We start from the raw sequence: 21,269 nt of genomic DNA, 5'->3' as shown, positions 1-21,269 counted from the left end.
AGCATCTTAGGTTTGGGGTTTATTTTCTTTTTCTTACTGTTTTATCTTTCTTATCAGGGTAGGAACCAAACCCAGAGCTTCCCAAAGGCCAAGCAGGAGCTGTTGACTAAGCTACAGCCCCAGCCAGTGGCTGGCGTTAAAGTAAAGAGTTTTCCATTGGCTGGAGAAGGTGTTGTAGGGTGGCAGGCGTCAGAGGAAAAACACTGGAACTGTTCTACCGAGAGTCTGTCAGCCAGGGAGAGGCCTAGAGGGACGTTATTTGAAAAGGGAGACTTGGGGCAGAGGTCGGGAGCATTGAGTGCCCTGGCGGAGGGCCTGAGTTCAATTCCTGGCACCCACATGACAGCTGTAACTCCAGGTTCAGGTCCAGATGCCCTTTCTGGCCTCTGCAGGTGCTGCATGCAGGTGATGTACAGGCATACATAAGGCAAAGCATTTAAACATACAAAGTAAAAATAAATAAATCTTTTAAAAAACAACCCGAAATTAACAAGATTTGGGAGCAGACAAGACTAAAGATGGGGAGACTGCTTCCGACTAAGTTCTCTGCGCGTGGAGGGAGCCTTTATGGCGATGAGTGTTGCTCTCTGGCCGCCAAGTCTATCTCTGGCCTGAGGTCTAGTCAGGGTCACTGACCTTGTGAGAAAGGGAAGTGGAACTAATTTGGGGATGGGATGAAAATTAGGATTTGGACCGTAGAGGCCTGGTGGCTGTGATCCTGAGTAGGACGCTGAACTTTCGAGCTTTAGTTTCCTGTCAGTGAGATGAAAGAGGGAGGTGAGCTAAATTAGATATCAGCATTTTACTCAGCAGACAGGAGCCCAGGGGAAGGGCTCCGTGAGGAGCTTCAAGGAGTCTGCTGTAAAGCCCTGCCATGGGAAAGCGGATCCATAGCCTTCCTCTACCACGTGCCCTCCACTGGAAGTGAGCTTTCCTACCCGGGCTTCTGTGAGCACGCATCATGCTCCTCTTCTTGTAGTGCTGGTTGTACAAACTGGGTTGCCTGCTTCCCTCAGCTCCCTGCAGAACTTAATCTCTTCTAGATTGATTTGGCTGGGGCTGTAGCTTAGTCAACAGCTCCTGCTTGGCCTTTGGGAAGCTCTGGGTTTGATTTCTACCCTGATAAGAAAAACAAAACAGTAAGAAAAAGAAAATAAACCCCAAACCTAAGATGCTTGTTTTTGAGCATGCCTTCTCTGGCCATCAAATCTATCTAATGGCATTGATGTTTTCTTCACATCTTACTTGAGAGTCTCAATGCTCATGTGTATTCAGAAAAGTAAACCATGTCAGGAACTAGACTGTGTATGTGTAGCCTCTGGAGCCCCCAGGGGGCAGCACATTCGTTCTCTTTGTGCTTGGTTTGCAGCTCTTGTAATTGAAGCTGTACCGCCATCTCTTGGCTGGAGTGGCCTTCAGTCCTTTCTGTCCTCATCTCTGGTTCCAAAGGGGTGATGTAGTTCAGTGTCACCACAGCAGGGAATACATAACCTTCCAGGACGGCCTGTGCTGATGTTACTCATTCTTTTGCAGCCATTCATTCATTCATTTATCAAACATATGTTGAATGTCACATGAGCCAGGTGTTCAGAAGTGGCCATCACCTGGCCCCTTCCCTGAGGAGCTTATAGTCTAGTGCAGGAGAAAGACAAGTAACCACACGGTTACAGACAGGGAGACAGTGCTCTTAGGAAGAAAACACACTCTCGTTACTCTGCAGCTAGCTAGAGAGGACTGTGACACAGGTCTCTGGCTGGTTTGAAGAATGAACAGACAAGCAGGTGCCCTTCCTCACCAGTGAGGGTCCAGTGACTGCATCAGTGACTTCTCTATTGCCGTGACCTCACAAGAAACAGCTTAAAGGCAGAAAAGAGGCAGATGGCTCCCTGGAGTTTGATGCCAGCCAGGTCTACAGAGTGAGTCCAGGCTAGCCAGGTCTACACAGAGAAACCCTGTCTGGGGCAGGGCGGGGAGAGTGAAGAAAAGGAGGAGAACTTTGCTCTCCTTGAGGTTTGGTTTAAGGGGCATAGTTCATCATGGCAGGAAAGTTGTGGTGGCAGAGTAGCCTGACTCAGGCTGTGCTGTGGGGATCTCAGCAGATCAGGAGTAACAAGAGGAATGCTAGTGTGCAGCAGGCTGGCCCCACACAGCTCTGGGATCCATGCTCTCCTTCCACCATGTGTATTCCTGGCATGAGACATTAGGAATAAATGTCTCACTTCCAGTGGAGAGCACGTGGTAGAGGAAGGCGATGGATCCGCTTTCCCATGGCAGGGCTTTACAGTAGACTCCTTGAAGTTTCCCAAGGATCCCTTCCCCTGAGCTCCTGTCTGCTGAGTAAAATGCTGATATCTAATTTAGTCTAATCTTCACCTGCCGAGGCATCTCTGATCTGTGTAGCACTCTAGCCTGTGGGTCGGAAGGAGGGGATCTGCACACTTTCTGTGGATATTCTCTCCTCAGTTGAGCTTCTGTGGAAACAACCTCACATCCAGAGGTGTATCTCCTGGATGGTTCCAAATTCAGTCATGTTGACTGAAGATCAACAGTGAAGGGATGTGCTCAGGGAGCACAGAGGAGGCAGAGGAGATCCACCTGAGAACCTTGTCCCAGGAGTGTATAAAACTCCCTTGGATCCTGAAGGCGCACAGAATTAAAGACAAAGACTTTTACATGTTTATGCATCAACAGGACCGTTCATGTTCCTCACTGGCTCACAGGCACTTTGCTGATTGATTGACTTGCAGTATCTCAATTAGTCTGTACAGCGGCACTGAAAGATTATGAGGAAATGTTTCTTTAAAAAACAAACTTGTTTTTTAGAGTTGTGAAAGCTGAAACATCCAGGATGCTAGCAGACTCATTGTCTGGCTAGGGCTCCCTTTCTAGCTCATGTGTGGCACCCTCTTGCTGTGTTCATACAATGAAAAGTAGAAAGGACCTCTCTGACACCTTCGGTTGATTGATTTAGAAACAAGATCTTGCTGTGTAGCTCAGGTTGGCCTTAACTTTGTGGTCCTCCTGCCTTCCCCTCCAGAGCAGCACTAACCCCACCCCTGGGGCTCTGGCATGACTGATCACCCCTAACCTCACACCAAATGGTAGAATTTTGACATGAATTTTGGAGGGATATAAAACATTGAGACGATAGCACAAAGAAAAAAGACCCAACCAAGAAAGTTCATGGTGAACAAAAACCTACTTTGAACATTCCTGTAGGAGGTGTGGCAATTTCCTCATTTCAGTGGGGAAAGTGGCCCCAATACCTAAGATTGAGATAGGGTAACAGAACTCCCCATTCATTCATTTAATCTCTCTGGGCTTACGTGCCCCTCTGGAAGGCAGGTGTTTGGCTCCATCCAGTTCTAACCGTCCACAGTCCTAGTGACCCTGATGTGAGTGCTCCCTGCACACCACAGTGCCAGCAGTGTGGCCGACCCTTTCTGTGCCTGGCAGAAGTGAGCAGAGGGAGAGAATTCAGACACTTGGGTCAGGGCAAGAGCTTCTAGGGAACTGTCCTCATCTCTCCTCTCTCTTTTCAGGTCTCCGGAGGTTACCTGTGTTTTTGTCCTTTGTTTCCCAGATAAAGATATTAAGTCTCAGAGAAATCAAATAAACTGCCTTGTGGTCGGTCCCACATGTCCAGCCACTAGTGTCCTCTCCAGAACTGAACACCAGGTCTCTTACCTCCCCATGAGTGGGAGCTAGCAGTTAAATCTGTTGCCAAGAGATGTGTTTTATTGATAGAAAAATGGAGCTCCAGAGAGCTTTTAGCGGCACGGGGAATTATTTAAACTTAACTGATAGGCACTTCTTTTCCCACCCCAGGCATGGGCCCATCCCTCTGCTCTTTGCAGACTGATGACTTTGGCCTGAGCCTGTCTCTCTACCCACAGCTTAATGATTTGATCCACTCTTCTCTCAGGAGGTGAGCTCACCACACCGAGATATGCCAAGTACCACAGAACCCCTGACCACAACCCAGAGGGAGATCCAGCGTCAGTCCACGCTGCAGCTGCTGCGTAAAGTCCTGCAGATCCCTGAGAACGAGTCAGAGCTGGCTGAGGTCTTCGCCTTGATTCATGAACTAAACAGCTCTCGACTTATCCTGTCCAACGTGAGTGAGGAGACAGTCACCATCGAGCAGACCTCTTGGTCGAATTATTATGAGTCTCCATCCACGCAGTGCCTTCTCTGTAGCAGCCCATTATTCAAGGGGGGACAAAAGTAAGCACCACTTTACCCCACCCTAGCCGCCCCAGCTCACTTGGCTCCTGTCGCTTCTTTCTTCAGACAGCTGCAGTTAACCGGGAGAGATGCTAGTGTGTGCATTCCTTAGCTTTTCCTTGACCTTCTCAGTCGCTAATGGTAAAATAATTAGCAATTAGACTGGAGAGTTGGCTCAAAGGTTAAGAGCAGTTTTTGCTCTTGTAAAGGACCTGGGTTCAATTCCCAGCACCCACATGGCAGCTCGCAGCTATCCATAACTCCAGTTCCAAAGGATCTGATGCCCTTTTCTGACCTCCATAGGCACTAGACAGCACACATGTGGTGCACATGCATGCATGCAGGCAAAACATACCACAGAAGAGAAATACAGCTTTTGTACATTTTTTTCTGAATTAGCAATCAGTTTTAGAGATGCCTGAAGCTTGCCATCTCCAGCCTAGGGCTTAGATTATTCTGGCCTGCCCAGCATAACCTGGAGTTGTCTGTGGAGCCGGTTAAGTCATATAATAACTTGAGAGTCAGATTGATTACCTTGTAAGTTTGATTTCTTAGCCCAGATCTCAAGGAAATGGAGACATTCAGCTAGGCAATCTTGGAAACACAGCTCCAGCACCTTCTTTTGCTGGTTGCAGTAAAGTCTAGAGAATTTTGCTTCTGGCTACACTCCTGTAGCTTGCAGAAGGAGACTGACTTCCCTCCTGGTTTTTGTTCTGGGTACTAGCTCCCCCGCCGGGCCTCAGGAATGCTGGCTCCTGACAGCTAGCCGGCTGCAGGTGGTCACTGCCCAGGTGAAGATGTGTCTAAACCCTCATTGTCTGGCCCTGCACAGCTTCATGGACATCTACACAGGTAGGTGCTGACCTTCTCTGTCCTCAGCACCCCAGAACAGGTCTGGGAACTACCATATTGGTTGTAGCTTTGCTCCTCTGGGTACTGCATCTGTTCTTAGCAGCTTCTGAAGAATCGGTCTTTGTCCTGACTGCCTCCACCTCAGTGACAGTTTCCTCAGGTGTGACCCTGCTCTAGAGTCTTTAGTTAGTTAGTTTACAAATAACAGCTCTCAACATACTTTTTTTTTTTTTTTTTTTTTTTGGTTTTTCGAGACAGGGTTTCTCTGTGTAGCTTTGTGCCTTTCCTGGATCTCACTCTGTAGCCCAAGCTGGCCTCGAACTCATAGAGATCTGCTTGCCTCTGCCTCCCGAGTGCTGGGATTAAAGGCGTGTGCCACCACTGCCCAGCCCTCAACATACTTTTAATCCCAGGACTCAAGAGGCAGACAGGTGGAGCTCTGTGAGTTTGGGGCCAGCCAGGCCTACATAGTGAGACCCTGTCTCAAAGCAAAACCCAAATCTTAGTTGTAGAAAAGCTGGTCAGTACAGACAAGTTAGAAAAGATGACAGTAATCCCACTTGAGATAAACACTTGACACCACTCACTCTCTGATCCTCAGACACGTTCATTGTCTGCAGAACATCAGGAGCTAGAGAAGTGTGAGTACCATTCTAGGTTCTCTTTGCACAACGGTGGAGCGTGCTGGGTGTGTGGAACATGCTATTTTTATTTAGCACTCTATCATTGGCATCTTCCTCTGCCAACAAGTAGAGAAATAGTCCTTTAATAAGGATGTTTGGTGCTCCATTTTACAGTCTTGCTTGTAATTAAATAATTATGTGTGTCCTTATTTCTTTTAGACAAATTCTCAAAAGTGGGATTGCTGTATTTGTACTCTCTCCTTTATTCAACACTTTTAAACTGTGTACAGCTTTCTTCTTCTCTTTTCTGGCTTGCGTTCTTTGGTATTTTGGCCTTCTTTACTCTTTATCCAAAGCGCTCCTCCACATACGGTTGCTTGTCCACCTGGTGGCTGGCCAACCTCCATGTCAGCTTACTCAAGGGCATGACTTTTTCCCTTCTCCATTCTTTTGTGGGCAGCTGCTGAGATTTACAACTTCCTGCCCTGGCGTTTTTCTTTAAATACACAAATAAAATTGTCTTTGAACCTCAAAAACCCAAACAACAAGAAAACCCATGTACCAGTTGTAAGAGTGTGAATCCTGAATTGACACATAGAATTCGTACTGAGGATTAAGACATGGTTGTTCTTTGTCTTGAACCTTATGTTGCCGTTTTTTGAATTCATGTGAAATCTTGTATTGCCAGTCTTTGTTATTTTGTGTTCCTACCCAGAGTTAAAGTGCCCATTTTTCTCCACTGTAATCTGTGTAGGCCAGTGCTTTGTATATGTCTTAACTAAAATTCTTTAAATTTACATAGAGTACCCAGCACTTGGGAGGCAAAAGCAGACTGATCTCTGAATTTGAGGCCAATATGGTCTGGCCTACATAGTGAGTTCAGAATAGCCAGAGCTACATAGAGAGAACCTGTCTTGAAAAAAAAAAAAGAAGAGAGAAATTACATAGAGTAGAGTTTCCTTGTTGTATGTTCTGTGAGTTCTGTCTGACACGTACTGAATCCTGACACAGTCAGGCCTCTTGTTTTGTTCCCTTGGAGTTGAACTCACCTCCTTTGGTAGCTGTTTAATTCTCGTTCCTTTGATGTCCTCTACTAAAGAACGTTGTGTACATACAGCAATAGTATATAGTCCTCCAACCTGTTTCCCGCCTACTGTGCATTAGTATGTGCCTTTTTATCATTGACTAATTTTCCTTGTGTGGATGTGCTAGTCTCTCCATCTACCTGCCGAAGGATGGTTGAATTGCTGCCAGTTTTTGGCAATTACAAATAGAGCTGCTACAGACATCTGTTGACAGGATTGTGGATGAGTATACATTTTCATTTTTTCTAAGTAAATATAAGATCCAAAATGGTAAGCATATGTTTAGTTTTATAATTCATTGCCAAACCATTTTCCAAAGAGGCTTTCTTGTTTTGCATTCTTTCCATTAGTGTGTGAGAATTTTTGTCTGAGCTGTATGCTAGCACATGGTGGTGTTTTTAACCATCCTAAGTGGTCTGTGTAATGACCAATGGTGGATGCGTGGTTTTTGATGAAGTGTCCATTTTTAATCTTTCTCCGTGTATGTGTGTGTCCTGGTGTACACGTGGCAGTCAGAGGACAGCCTTGGGTGTCGTTTCTTACTTTCTGCCTTGTCTGAGACAGTTTCCTGTTGGCTGCTGCCTAGGGCAGGCTGCCTAGCCCAGAAAGTCTATCTGCCTCCCATCTTGGCATGCCAAGGCTACGGATACACTGCCATGCCACCTTTTCCTGGGTTCTGGGGATCCAGACTCAGGTCCTTACACTTGCATAGTATGTACTTTACCCACTGAGACATTTTCCCAGTCCTTAATGCCTTTCTAGCCTGGGGTTCGTGGCATGGGCTAGTGTGGCTGGCTGGCAAACCTCAGGGGTCTGCCAGTTTCTGCTTCACCAGTTTTGGGATAACGAATGTGTAACACCATGCTCAATTTCTTGTTAGTCTACACACGGGCTCTAAGGGTTAAACCCAGTACAGACAATCACTGTATTGACTGAATTGTCTTCCCAGCCCCTATGATCCATATCTGTTTAACTTTATAAAAAGATGTCTTTTTATGTCGTATGTATATATGAGTGTCTACATGAGTGTATGTGCTTCTCATGGGTACTGGTGTCAGCAGAGGCCAGAGAGAGCATTGGATCCCCTGAAACTGAAGTTATAGGCGGTTGTGAGCTATAACATAGGATATATATATATATATATATATATATATATATATATATAGAGAGAGAGAGAGAGAGAGAGAGACAGACAGACAGACAGACAGACAGACACACACACACATACATATATACATACATACATAATAGATATAGATAGATAGATAGATAACCTGGGAGCTAAACCTAGGTAGGTCCTTTGTAAGGGCAGTAAATGCTCTTAACTGCTGAACCATCTCCCCAGCCCCCTTATTTAACTTTTATATAAAGGGTTAGGTCCAGATTTAATTCATTTGTGAGATATAGGTATCTGTTGTCCCATTACTGAAAATCACTTGATCTATGTACATGAGACTGTTTTGAAACATTAGGTTGTTCCATTGTTTATCTTTGCCAGTATACATTGCCTTCTGTTGTGTTGTCTTTTTGGTTTTTTGTAGCCCTAGCTTTCATGGAATTTGCTATGTAGAGCAGGTTGACCTCAAACTTAAAGAGCTCTATCTGCCTCTGCTTGGATTAAGGGCACAGACTACCGTGCTGGGCCTCAGTACACACTGTGTTGACCACAGCAGCCACAGAGTAAGTCCTGTCAGGCAGCGTGAGTCCTGCAGTCTTGCTCTCATGAGTGGTTTTGGGTAGTCTGTTTATCATTATGTATAGTCCCAATAGAACTTCATGGAAATTTTGTTGAATTTATAGACCAATATGAAGATGTTGTTTAAAAATATTGAGTCCTCCAACCCAATATGGTCTTTACATTTTTTTTATTATTAAATTTTTTCATCCATTCCACACACCAGCCACAGTTTCCCCTCCCTCCTCTCCTTCTGCTCCTCTTCCACACCTCCCATCCACCACCACTCCATGCACTCCCCCTCCATTCTGAAAAGGGCAGGCCTCCCATGGGAGTCAACAAAGCATGGCATATCAAGTTGAGGCAGGACCAAACTCCTCCCGCTGCATCAGGGCCTGGCGAAGTATCTCAGCATGGGAATAGGCTGCCCAGCTGTCAGTCCAGAGTCCATGAGCTCCCACTAGCTCAGGTCAGCTGTTTCTGTGGGTGCCCCCACCATGATCCTGACCCCCCTGGCTCATACAGTCCCTCCTCCCTCTCTTCATCAGGACTCCCAGAACTCGGCCCAGTGCTTAGCTGTAGATCTCTGCATCTGCTTCATCAGTCACTGGATGAAGGCTCTCTGATGACAATTGGGGTTTTCACCAATCTGATTACTGGAAAAGGCTAGTTCAGGGATCCTCTCCACTATTGCTAGAAATCTTAGCTGGGGTCATCCTTGTGGGATCCCTGGGCGCCTCCCTGGCACCAGGCCTCTCTCTAGCCCCAAAATGCCCCCCCATCAAGATTTCTTTTCTTTTCTTTTCTTTTTTTACATTTTCTTTTATTACATTTTGTTTTAATGTGTTTTGGAGACCTTTTTTTTTTTTTACTATTAAATACTTTATCATTAAGAATTTCAGCATTTTGTAGTTCTTAGCATATAGGTCCTAGATATATTTTGTTAGACTTACACCTACGTTTGTTTGTTTTATTTTCAGTGCTAAACAAACAGTTTAATCCAGCTGTTTGTTGTTGGCAGAAACACTTGAGTTTGTCTGTTGACTCTGTATTCAGTGCCACCAAACTCAGTTTTGTTGCCTCTGGGAACTTTGGGGACTGCTTCTTTAAAGCTTGCTAATTGACAGATAAAGCTGGTATATCATTATTAATTGTCTCATTTCTTTGATTAATGAAGAGAATAGAGATCTTCTACACAACCCTAGGGGAGTAGGAGAGTGTTACTCTCTTGTGAATTATTTTTGTGAATTTGCTGTGTAGAACAGGTTGGCCTCGAACTTACAGAGATCTCTCTGCCTCCGGTTTCTGTTTTTCTTGGCTTTTTGCAGGTTTTCTGTTTATTGTCTTTCAAGTTTGTGTGTGATGATTTGGGGGACACAGAGGGTTTTATCTGTTTGTCTTCTCTTTTTAATTTTTGAATGGCCAGAGCTTTGATACTGTTTTTAGCCTTGGCTATCATGCCTAGAAAGGCCTAGGAGTACATGTTCTAGAATTTGTTTTTGTCATGTCATGCTTATGTGGTATATAAATGAAATCAAATTCTCATTTGACTGGTCTTGACTACACTTAAATTCACCTGAGGTTTTTATCCCCAGCCTGTGTTAGGCCCACCCCATCCTGTGCTAAGGCGTCCTCTGACATCCATGGTGCAGTTGTGTGAGACCTGAACACTGAGCCAGAGACAGAGCAACGTTTCTTTTTTCATTAGGATAAAACAAAAACCTGCTCTAAATAGTATTTCATTCAGCGGTGGCTTGTGGACAACTTCAGACAGTTAGGTCTACTTCCCTCTTTTAAAATGTGTGGTTCTGTCTTATGACTGCACTGTGACTTAGTCCCCTGGAGCAGACGTTTAGTTTGTTGCACCTGTTAACACTGTAGTGATCCTTTGCCTGTTTTTAACCTGCAGGTCTTTTTAATGTGGGGAACAAGTTGCTGGTAAGCCTGGATTTACTCTTTGCAATCCGGAACCAGATTAAGCTGGGAGAGGACCCCAGAGTGTGTGTCAGTGTTGTGCTGAAGTCTGTTCAGGAGCAGACAGGTAAGATCCTCCCTCTGTTCCAAGTTAGTCCTGAGTACTGAGCTGAGCTTCCAGAGATAGGCTTTAGCTGAGTCATGGGAGTGAGAGTCTGGTATTTCGGGAAGGAGGTATCCTGACTTCCTAATAATATAATCTTCCTTCAGAACTTTATAAATGCCAAACTGACTTTGGAAAAGGTTTTCATGCATACAGGGACCTTTAGCAAGAACTCACAACTGACTTGTAGAATAATATCCTTCAGTCATACATACATTGGCTTTGTAGTGTATTAGTTAGGCTCATTCTAAGTACAGAGCTCCTAGATGTCTACCGTTCCAAGGCTCATGTGGAGACCTAGGTGTAGGAACCTGGGTCTTGCCTACCTACTTCTTCACCTGACCCATTTCTGCAAGCTCCAGTTCTGTGCCTTATCTGCTGTGGTGGGACAGACAGCCATGTAGGCTCGTATTTGAGGCTTGGCTCTAGCAGTGTGATTTTGAGCAACTTGTTCTGATATCTACTTATAAAAGAAGACAATAATAGCTTCTAGTTCATAAAGAGTTAGCCGTATAAGAATGAGTCTAGGTAGTATCTTCAAAGCCCTCAGACTAGCATCTAGTACCGAGGAGGCATTAGTTCAAGGCAGCTGTCCTCTCGTTAGAGTTACCCCCTGGGTGGCACCAGAACACTTGCGGATTGTTGTTCTTCTGGCTCACCCTGGGACTTCAGGGTCTTTTTAGTGACCCTTGCTGTCCTTCCAGAGAAGACGCTGACCTCGGAGGAGCTGAACCAGCTGCAGGACCTGTTGTGCAATGGCTATTGGGCTTTCGAATGTCTCACTGTTCGTGACTACAATGACATGATCTGTGGGATCTGCGGTGTGGCCCCTAAAGTGGAAATGGCTCAGAGGAATGAGGAGAATGTGCTGGCCCTGAAGAGTGTGGAGGTAAGTCCCTCTCAGCCACCATAGCCACTTTGAAGACCATCCTGTCTTTGGGGAAGCTCCTCCTGCATGCCGTTCCCACAGACACATGACTCCAGCCCTGTGTAGGTGAGGCCAGTGGCTTTTTCCTCCTACAGCCAGTATTTCATTTGAGAAGGTCCGAAAGAAACAGGATTTGTTTGTTTTCCTTTTTTATCCCCCCGCCCTTCTTTTAATGATGTTGGAGATTGGATCCAGAGCCTATGTATGTTAGGAAAACACGCTACCAGGAAAATTATCCCCCAGTTCTTGTTTGTTTCCTTTACTAAGAATTGAACCAAGAACTATGTACATAAGCATGTGCTCTGTAGCTGAGCTACAATCCTAGCCCTCACGTGCACTTTTTAGGCTTCTAAGAAAATAGTTTAAAAATGAGCCCCAAAACTTCTGTCCTCATGGAGCATGCATTTGCTGCTTTGGGAAAGATGGGTAGGGAAGAGATTGGTGTTCGGTAGGTAGGGTTGCTCTTTATAGAGGGTAGTCAGGGAAGGTCTCTGAGAAATGACATTCGAGGAGAGATCTGAAGACCATGTAGCTTTAGGGAAGAGATTCCAGGCAGAAGGAGCACCGAGAACAAGCTCTGAGACAGTCGTGCTGGGCATGGTGGATGTGTGAGATTGGGGGGGGGGGGGGGGGGCTGCACCTCCACAGGACCGGCTGTACGGCCATTTTCAGGGTGTATACAGAATGAAATGGAGAACCACTGAAGGCACTGGGTAAGTAATAGGAGCTGACTTTGGTTCTGAACTATAATTTTCACCAAAATTCCACTAAATTGAGATGGTTTTGTAGGTTGTGATAGAAGTCCAAGATATGTATGATCCCTGTCTTAAGAGATGAATAGCAAAAGCAGATAGCTGTCTCCTGTTTTCAAAATGAAATCAGGGCTGGAGAAGTGATGCCACCATTAAGAGGAGCTGGGTTCGTTTCCAGGCACCCACATCAGGCAGCTCACAACCACTGTGACTCCAATTCCAAGGCTCCAGAACCTTCTGGTCTCTGAGGCACTTGCACACGTTTAAGTGCACACACATAAATGAATACTTCTTTCTTTAAAATTAGACATTTTAATACAAGAAACTGGAGCTGATCATACATGTAAATATAGATGCCTGCCTTAAATAAAATAATAGTACATCTGGTCTAGCAACAAATGAAGTAATATATACCATGGCCAAGTTTGCTGTCAGAAAGCAGGGTCATTTAAACATTAAAAATCCATCAGTGAGCTGGTTGGTGCTGGTGGGTGACTCAGTGGACACCAGCACTTGCTGCCAGGCTGGATGGCCTGAGCTTCATCCCTGGGATGGTACGGATGTGGTGAGGGGAGAAAGCCACGGCCGTAAGTGATCCTCTGACGGCCACGCGTGTGTGTGCGTGCGTGTGTAGACACTAAATGAAATAAAAATGTTTAATTCATTAAAGCCTCATTGGATTGTATTTTATTCTCTATGAAAATAAAAGGCTTTCACTATGATTTAATACATACTTAGAGATAAAACTTTTGCAAACTGAAAATATTTAGGAATCTTCCCAGCTGAGTAGTGGATAGGAGGATCCAGAATTAAAGTCTCGCTTTGGCTCCATGAGACCCTGTCTCAGAAAACCAAAAGAATGGCCCTAGGATGGCATTTCCCTTGATTACGGCAAGCAGATATGCTCCTTGTGCTGGTTACTTGATAGGGTTTAGAATCACATGGAGACAGAGCTTAGGGCACGTCTGTAAGGGTTTCCCGAGTAGGTTTGTTGGGGTAGAAACACCCACCCTCACTGGGCCGTGCACTGTTCTTAGGTTGAGGTCTTGGACTGACTGGAGAGGGGAAGGGAAGCTGAGCCCCGGCGGTCATGAGCTTCCTTACTGCAGGTGTGTGTAGTGTGAGCAGTTGCCTCAGGGTGCCGCCATAGTGACCGGAAGACTGACTGGCCCTTGAAGTGATGGCGCAGCTCCAGGGAAGAGCTGTAGTGTGTTTGGGCATGGGCAGTAAGCACATTAGCTTTGGCTTTGCTTTGGTTCTGGTTGGTCATAGTCCTGGCTTCGCCCTCTTGGGATGGGGGACACATACACACCTTGCACATACTCTTACCTTGTGCTCATCCTGTTCAAGGGGTGGCGCGTGGACTACTTGTCGCTTTGCCTCAACAAAATGCACAACAGCAGCACCTTAAGGAAGGAAGGGTTTGAGAGCACGTCTCACACAGTTGAAAACTGGCCTAGTGTTTACATGTCAGTGCTAGAGATCCAATCCAGGACTTTGTATGTGCTGAGCAAGTACTTCACTACCAGGCAGCACCCCTCCCTGCCTCCAGTGAGTAAGTCACTGGCTCTAATCAGACTAGTAAGGTCAGAGTCACACTTCAAGGACCATGTCAGGTGCTTGCTTCATCCAGCAGCACATATTTTAAAATTGGAACGATACAGAGATGAGTGTGGCGCCCTGCACAAGGACTGCCTGAGCACAAGAGTGAACATCTGTGAGCTTTGTCCTAATACTTGTGAGGCTGCTCACAGAGATGCTCTGCTCTGAGGATAGGGTGCGACAGGTGCATTCCATATTTTTTAAGCAAAAAAAAAGTAATAAGCTGCTTGTAAGAAAAGTAGTGCAGGAATGAAACTCATTGGTAGAATGCTTGCCTGTCGTGTGAGGCCTTGAAATTGATCTCCACCACTGCAAAAAAAGAGAAAAGGAAGCTGGTTAACAAATGCTGGATGCCTGTAAGAGTTAAGTCTGCTCCCTGAGGGAGAGGTGATAACAGTACTGTGAGGTCCTGGAGAGCCTGAAGAAAGGATTCACAGAGCCTTGGAAAATGGATAGAATTCTAAGCAGAGTTCAGGTTATTCTTGCCAGCTAGATAAAGAAATTGAGGCTTCAGTTTGAGAACTAAGCCTAAGTCAACACTCTTTTCTTTCTTCTCTAATTATGCGGAGGTGTGTTTGTGGAGATACGTGTAGTGAGTGCACATGTCTGTAGAGGCCTGAGGCATGGGAGTCCCGGGACTGGAGTTGCAGGTGGTTCTGAGCCACCTGAGGTTGGTGCTGGGAACCAAACTCGGGTCCTCCGGAAGAGCAACAAGTGCTTTTAACCACAGAACATGCCATGAACAGAGCTGTAGAAGCGAGGAGACTTATTCCTGTCTGGTCTGGGAGAGTGCTACAGTGTAAGAGGAAGGAAGGGTGGCTTCATGGTGGCCTGTCAAATGCAGGAGTGTCTGGCAGTGCATGACTGTCAGATTCTTGGTCTCCCCAAAGCCCTGCTTTCCTGGTGCCTTATAAAGGGTGCACACTGTGTTGTTCCTAATCTGTGGCCCATATGCTTTGGCCTATTTTTATCTTTGTTTTGGTTTTTCTTTGCCTTTTCTATCTTGACCACATTGTAGTTTACCTGGCCGGAATTCTTGGGCTCCAGTGAGGTGAACGTGGAGGACTTTTGGACTACCATGGAGACCGAGGTGATTGAGCAGGTTGCATTCCCTGCCAGCATCCCCATCACCAAATTCGATGCCTCTGTTATTGCTCCCTTCTTCCCACCGCTCATGAGGGGAACTGTGGTCGTCAACACTGAGAAAGACAAAAACCTGGATGTGCAGCCAGTACCAGGTAAGACCATTTGGTTTCTGTTTGGTTAAGAGAGTGGCTCAGTCAGAAGTCAAGACAGAGCAGTGGTAGAGAGTGCCAGGCCCGGCTCGAGGACTATGTCTGAAAATACAGAGTGGTGGCTGGGCACAGTAGTGAAACCTTTAATACCCACACTCTGGAGTTAGAAACTTGCACAGAACAGTCATTTTCCTGTACCAAGTATAAGCACCTTATTTTGGTTTTAACTTTAAAAAGCCTGGAAATGAGGTATTAATTCTGCCAGTGCTTCGTGTGATACGCTGCTTGCAAACGTTTCTTAGCATTAGACAGTGAGGAGGCTCTCCTTCACTTTGTCTCTGACCTCTGCCCCCTTTAAGCTAGGTCAGGAGCACAGTATGTAAAGAGCATTTTTTAAATGATGCTGTTGCCTGGGACTCAGTGGTTAAGAACACTTGTTGCTCTTGGAGAGGAAACCAGGTTCAGTTCCCAGCACCCACATGGTGGCTCATAATCATTGGTGACTCCAGTTCCAAGGGATCTGATGCTCTTTTCTGACCTCCATAGGCACCGGGCATGTACATGGTGTACCATACGTGCATGCATGCACTCACAGATAGAATAAATTGAAAGTAATAGCTCCTGTTCCTTTTGCGTCTGAAGCATCTGTGCTCTTGGTTCTGAAAACAGAATCTGTGGGTTAAAAGGTGACCTGTTTTGGGGTTCTTGGCAATGACCCTATTTCTGTTGTCAGATGTAGGTGTTTCAAGGGCATGTCCCATTTCTGAGAGACTTGAGACATCAGCGAAGCTCTAGGCCTGCCTACTGCACCACTCTGTCAGCACCCTGGGAGTGCTGTGTGTAGCGTTGACTTCCACTGCTTGCCTGCTGCTCTGCATGCCCAGCCCCCTGCTCCTCCTCCTCCTCAAGCGTGAGGAGCTGGGGGTGAGGTGGCTGTCAGCAGCCCCCCCCCCCCCATCAGCTGTGCTCTGTGTTGCAGGCAATGGCAGTGCTTTGGTGAGGCTGCTGCAGGAGGGCGCCTGCAGGCTGGAGGACCTCGGCTCCTATGGTGGGGAGGAGCTGCAGGGCCTCCTGGAGCAGTGCGACATCCCCTTCGGCCCGGAAGACTCCAGGGTGAGCGCTGGGCACGGCTGGGAAGACGGGGCCTTGGGAGCGGGGAGGCTGCCCTCTTCCCTGTGCAGGTTATAAAGCCCCTGGGATTGGACACTTGTGTTGACGGAGGGTTCTAGAAGTCAGGGAACCGCCGGGCGTTGGTGGCGCACGCCTTTAATCCCAGCACTCGGGAGGCAGAGGCAGGCAGATCTCTGTGAGTTCGAGGCCAGCCTGGTCTCCAAAGCGAGTTTCAGGACAGGCGCAAAGCTACACAGAAAAACCCTGTCTCGAAAAGCCAAAAAAAAAAAAGGAAGTCAGGAAACCAAAGAAATAGCAGCAGCAGCCAGATGGTGGCCTGTATGTGATCCCTGACTAGACTCAGGTTTTCCATCCTGGCTCTTCTTACTCTGTATGGTGATTTAAATTGGATTGACCCCATTTACAAAATCAAAACAACTGAAACTTCACAAGGCTCTTTCTTGTAAAGAGCACTTCACCCAGAGACTGATTTTAGGCTCATAAAAAAGACTGCTGTTAACATAGACTATGCTGTGCATGGATTTTAGCCACACCTTACTTGCTTTCTGTGCTGTTGAAAACAGGCTTCCTTCAAATTCAGATTCAAATGGGCACTCTTTTTGAACGTCTTTCTGACAAGGCACCAGGCTGGCAGCTTCCTATGGAGCTTCCTGAAGTTTACCTATACTAGAGGAGGGGCTGCTGAGGCTCCAGGCCAGCAGTGGATCCTTCTTTGGGTTTGGAGAGACCTTTGATATTGAGTACCTTAGCATTTGTACCTGAATTTTCATCTTCTCCTCCTCCTCTCCAGGATCAGCTCTGCTTCTCCTTATTGGCCCTCTACGAATCTGTACAGAATGGAGCCAGAGCTAGACCGTCCCCAACTCATTTCACAGGGGGGAAAATCTACAAAGTGTGCCCCCATCAGGTAAGAAAGTGGCGTGGGTGGAGCATGGGGTGAGCTTGCTAATGCTGAACTGCCCACAGAGAATCTGATTGATCCCTTTGGGACTAGGACTTGCCTCACTGTGCAGCGGGAATCCTTGCCATTTGGGGGCCTGTCGAGGGAACTTGGGCCATTCAGTAATACGTATTAAACACCCTACTGCATGCTGGCCTGAGTTGCCCAGTTATACAGTAGTAAAAGACAGAGATAATGTTCTTCTTTAGTTGACCTCCTATTGCCATGGAGAAAAAAAGTTACCGCAGTTTGTGATGCTAGCTCTGGAGGAACCAAAGAACTGAGGTAGAAAGTGGGGTGGACCTGCAGTCTCCAGGCAGCCAGAGAAGACCAAGCCCTGGGGTAAAGGAGGAGCCCAGAGGAGAGCCAGAGAAGTGGCTCCCGAGACATTATTCTGAAGATGATCAGAGATCTTTAGGATGGTATCAGTGGGAAGTGGGTGGTGAAATCACCCCCGATGTTCTGTAGAAGGGGATGGATAAGGTAGACAGAAAAAGCTGCAGGCTAGGTCGTGTATGGCAGAATTGGCCTAGGAAGATACCAGAATGGAAAACCCAGTCCTGAGTGGGCATTGCCAACAGATTCAGTTCACAGTGATGTGCGAGTCAGGCTGAGCTGGCCATAAAAGGAGGGTGACGCAGCCAGTCACTGGAACAAAGCTGGGGGCGGGGCCTTTGAAGCTTACTCTCTGGCAGATCAGCACCTGCTCAGAGAGTGTCCAGATGCGCCCATCATCGTCTTCTGAAAAGCGGGGGACAGTACAGGGACTCTACTAGGGAGCATTTCATGTAGAAGGGACAGCTGGGTGGGTGTGAAGGCAGAGTTCTCCATCTGCGCAGATCTGTCCGGCAGTGGAGGAACTGGAGAGTGTTGGGGAAGTACTTCCCAGCACAGCAGCGGCTGTCGCCTGGGCAGCCGGTAGAGGTCTGATGCGAACCTGGGTTCAGTCCCGAGGCCCTAAGCCCTCTGTTTACATTGCCAGGACCGTTGGTGGGGTGATAGGATGGAGTAGGCTTTAGAGATGTCCTAAGTCCTAGCTGTTCTCCGACAAGGATGTGCTGGTGACTCCTTTAGGGGTGGAAGCGGGAGGGGAGGACCAGCACGGTGACTCGGTAGCTAGAGGTGCTTGCCAGGCAAATCCAGCCACCAGGTTCACCCCGAATCCACTGTGGAAGGAGAGAACCAACTCGTGAAGAGTCATTCACTGACTGCCTGTGTGCTGTGGATGCACAAGCCTGCGTACACAATAATCTTTTTTAGAGAGGAGGTGGAGAGGGACCTAATGTCAGGGTCCCTGGCTTTAGTCATGAGGGTGCTCTTCCTCAAAAGAAGTGAGTGAGGGCCTCCTCCAGCGCCTGCATGCTGGTCCCTTAGCCCTGAACGACACCCTTCGTCTCCCACAGGTGGTCTGCGGTTCCAAGTATCTTGTTCGAGGTGAAAGTGCCCGTGACCATGTGGATCTGCTAGCCTCCTCCCGCCACTGGCCACCCGTCTATGTGGTAGATATGGCCACACCAGTGGCCCTGTGTGCCGACCTCTGCTACCCAGAGCTGACTAGTCAGATGTGGGGGAAGAACCAGGGCTGTTTCTCTAGCCCTACAGAGCCAGTTGTGGTGAGTCCCCTCCTGAGGACTGGGTGGCGGAGGGCTATCCCCACCCCCACCCCCAGTTATGAGGAGGGCCTACCTGGGAACTCTTTCTAGCATTCCTATTCTCCATCAATATTTATCCTGACGCACCAGTAGTTATTACAGACCTTTACTGACTGACCGCAGCATGAGGCCAGAGTGTGCTATTTGGTGTGCTTAGGGTGTTCCAAACACAGGCATCTTGTGTGAAAAGAGCTTGCTTTCCAGAGAAGCTAGAAAAATTGCCACTTTGTGGAAGTGGCTGTACACACTGACCACCCTGAAGGGCACTGTTTAATTCCTGAGTCTTAGATTTGACCATGTGTGTGCTAGAGGGCACGCCTATTGAGATACAGATACCGTGGTCTCAGAAAACACTCACTCTGCATCCAGAACTATAAGTTAAATCTTTTTTTTTTTTTTAAGAGATGGGGTCTGGGTTTCAGCACTCATCACCAATCTTCTCTAACCCTCTCCTTTGATTAGAAAAGGGAACTAAGACCCAGAGAGGGAGTTGGACTTGATCAGGGTCACACAGCAGATCAGTGGCCGAGTCCTTGTGTAGATCAGTGGCCGGATCCTGTGTTTGTGTCTTGGTGCACTGTACCAGGAGATAGTTCCTATGAGACGCACGTGCACTACAAGGCCTGCCTTTGGCCTAGACTACAAGAGGCAGTAGAGCTGATACTAGGTAGGAAGAGAAGAGTCACAGGAAGTGAGTGCCTCTGCCCAGCTGCATTGTGGGAGGTGAAGGCTTCTGGCTCGCTTTGGAGCAGACATTAATGAGACATTATTCTCCTCATTCTCCGAGACCCCAAAAGTTGTCGGAAGTGTCCCTTGTAGCCGCTCCCTTCCATCGCTCTGGTGCCTGAATCGTCCAGGCGCACTGCTTGCACCCCTGAAGCAAGGCGGCATCTCCGCCGGGATGACCAGTTTCCATTCTCCTTCCTACAAGAAGAGATGGAGGAGCGGGAGACAGTGTGCAGGGCGCTAGGATTTAGACAAGGCTGTCAGACTCCGCGGCTCCTGCTCTCTCCCACAAGGCTCTCTTCAGTCACTCCCTCTTACAGTGTCTCCTCTTCCCTCCTCCAGAGTGTGTCCTGCCCTGAACTCCTGGACCAGCATTACTCCATGGATGTGCCAGAGGCCGAGAACTCTGTCCAGCATCCAGTCACCAAGACTGCCACCCGGCGTATTGTCCATGCGAACCCGAAACCCGATCCCAGTGACCCTAGTGCTGGCCACCGCTCCTTGTCACTGTGTCCTGAGTTGGCGCCCTATGCCTCCATGGTGGACTGCAAACTCAGCAGTGTCCGCCAGCGGCCCATTGCCTTTGACAATGCCACCCACTATTACCTCTACAACCGCCTCATGGACTTCCTCACCAGCCGAGAAATTGTCAACCGGCAGATCCATGATGTTGTACAGAGCTGCCAGCCTGGTGAAGTGGTCATCCGTGATAACCTCTATCGCCTTGGGGTTGCTCAGATCAAGACCCAGGAGGATGGGGAGGAAGAGGAGGTAGCCTCGGTGGTGGGATAAGCCAGGTTGTTATGTCCAGGGCCTGCACCATCTCTCTCAAGCCATACTATGGTCCTTGCCCAAGGCAGACCTATTGAGGGGCCTGCAGTCCCCTGTAGGGGGGGCCTCTGACTGCTGGAACTGACCAAAGAGCTTCCATTTCACGAGCACAGTGGGGCCCTCCACCCTGGGGCTCAGGAGAGGTGCTGGGAAACCTCTACTGGACCTGAGAGCGGGTGGGGGGCATGCTAGTTTGGGGAGCAGAGGCTGAGGGGAGGCTGTGAGCTGGTTGCCCAGGCCCACCTCCACTGGGGTCCCTGCACCAGGTGCGGAGACCACCAAGCTAAGCAGTCCCGGGGACGAGCTCTGGCGCCAGTTGTTCAGGGCTTCCTAGCCTGCTGCCTTTGACAGGGGCCTCAATGGCTCATTCACTCTTGGGGTCCCTTTGGCTCCTCATCCTAAAGGAGGGGTGCATTCTTCTGTCTCCAGCTCTCCCTGTTCCCACAACTTGGGCAGCGGAGGAGGGAGCAATAGTCGTTATAGCTCCCTCCAGGACTGTCCTCTGCCCTGCGTTTTGGGGAAGAGAATCCTTCCTCCTTTCTCTGGCCACCACTCCTGTACCCTACATCCTCCGGGCCCTCGGACCCTCACCGCAGAGGGGATGTGGCCCACAGTTGTGACCTAGCTGGCAAGCAGTAGGAAAACTCCCTTCTGTGAAGGGGAAGCAGACGGCCGGGAGCAGACGGCCGCACCGGCTCACGTGCCGTGGTTCGCTCGGGGCCCGGGGATTGGCCGAGTGCTAGTTAATTTATTGAGAGGGTGGGATAGGTGGCTTCCCCTCTCGTTCTCCCCCCGACAAGAATAAAGTTTATTAAATTATCTGGTTTTAATGAAGCAAGAGCCAGTTCACCGCTCATTGTGTCCTTTGGCTCTGGAAGTTTGTCCTTTGGTGATCACTTCTCATGGAGGGAGTGGAAGGAGGTCCTAGGGACG

The 21,269-nt window shown here is 47.9% G+C and overlaps 1 protein-coding gene across 1 annotated transcript in view; it reads left to right on the top strand.

Moving 5' to 3' along the window:
* Hmgxb3 (HMG-box containing 3) overlaps positions 1-21,174 on the top strand; it is a 52,199-nt gene extending 31,025 nt beyond the window's left edge. Inside the window, exons 12-20 of the mRNA XM_028890081.2 lie at positions 3,926-4,227; positions 4,952-5,079; positions 10,372-10,503; positions 11,244-11,428; positions 14,840-15,059; positions 16,036-16,169; positions 16,978-17,094; positions 18,531-18,740; positions 19,848-21,174. Coding sequence (XP_028745914.1) covers positions 3,926-4,227; positions 4,952-5,079; positions 10,372-10,503; positions 11,244-11,428; positions 14,840-15,059; positions 16,036-16,169; positions 16,978-17,094; positions 18,531-18,740; positions 19,848-20,297 — 1,878 coding nt within the window. The 3' untranslated portion in view covers positions 20,298-21,174. The remainder of the gene's footprint in view (positions 1-3,925; positions 4,228-4,951; positions 5,080-10,371; positions 10,504-11,243; positions 11,429-14,839; positions 15,060-16,035; positions 16,170-16,977; positions 17,095-18,530; positions 18,741-19,847) is intronic.
* The last annotated feature ends 95 nt before the right edge of the window (positions 21,175-21,269 follow it).

The sequence above is a fragment of the Peromyscus leucopus genome, chromosome 19 (assembly GCF_004664715.2).
Source record: "Peromyscus leucopus breed LL Stock chromosome 19, UCI_PerLeu_2.1, whole genome shotgun sequence".
Classification (NCBI taxonomy): Eukaryota; Metazoa; Chordata; class Mammalia; order Rodentia; family Cricetidae; genus Peromyscus; species Peromyscus leucopus.
Note: the sequence above shows the minus strand (reverse complement) of the source record. Positions and strands in the feature narration are given on the sequence as shown.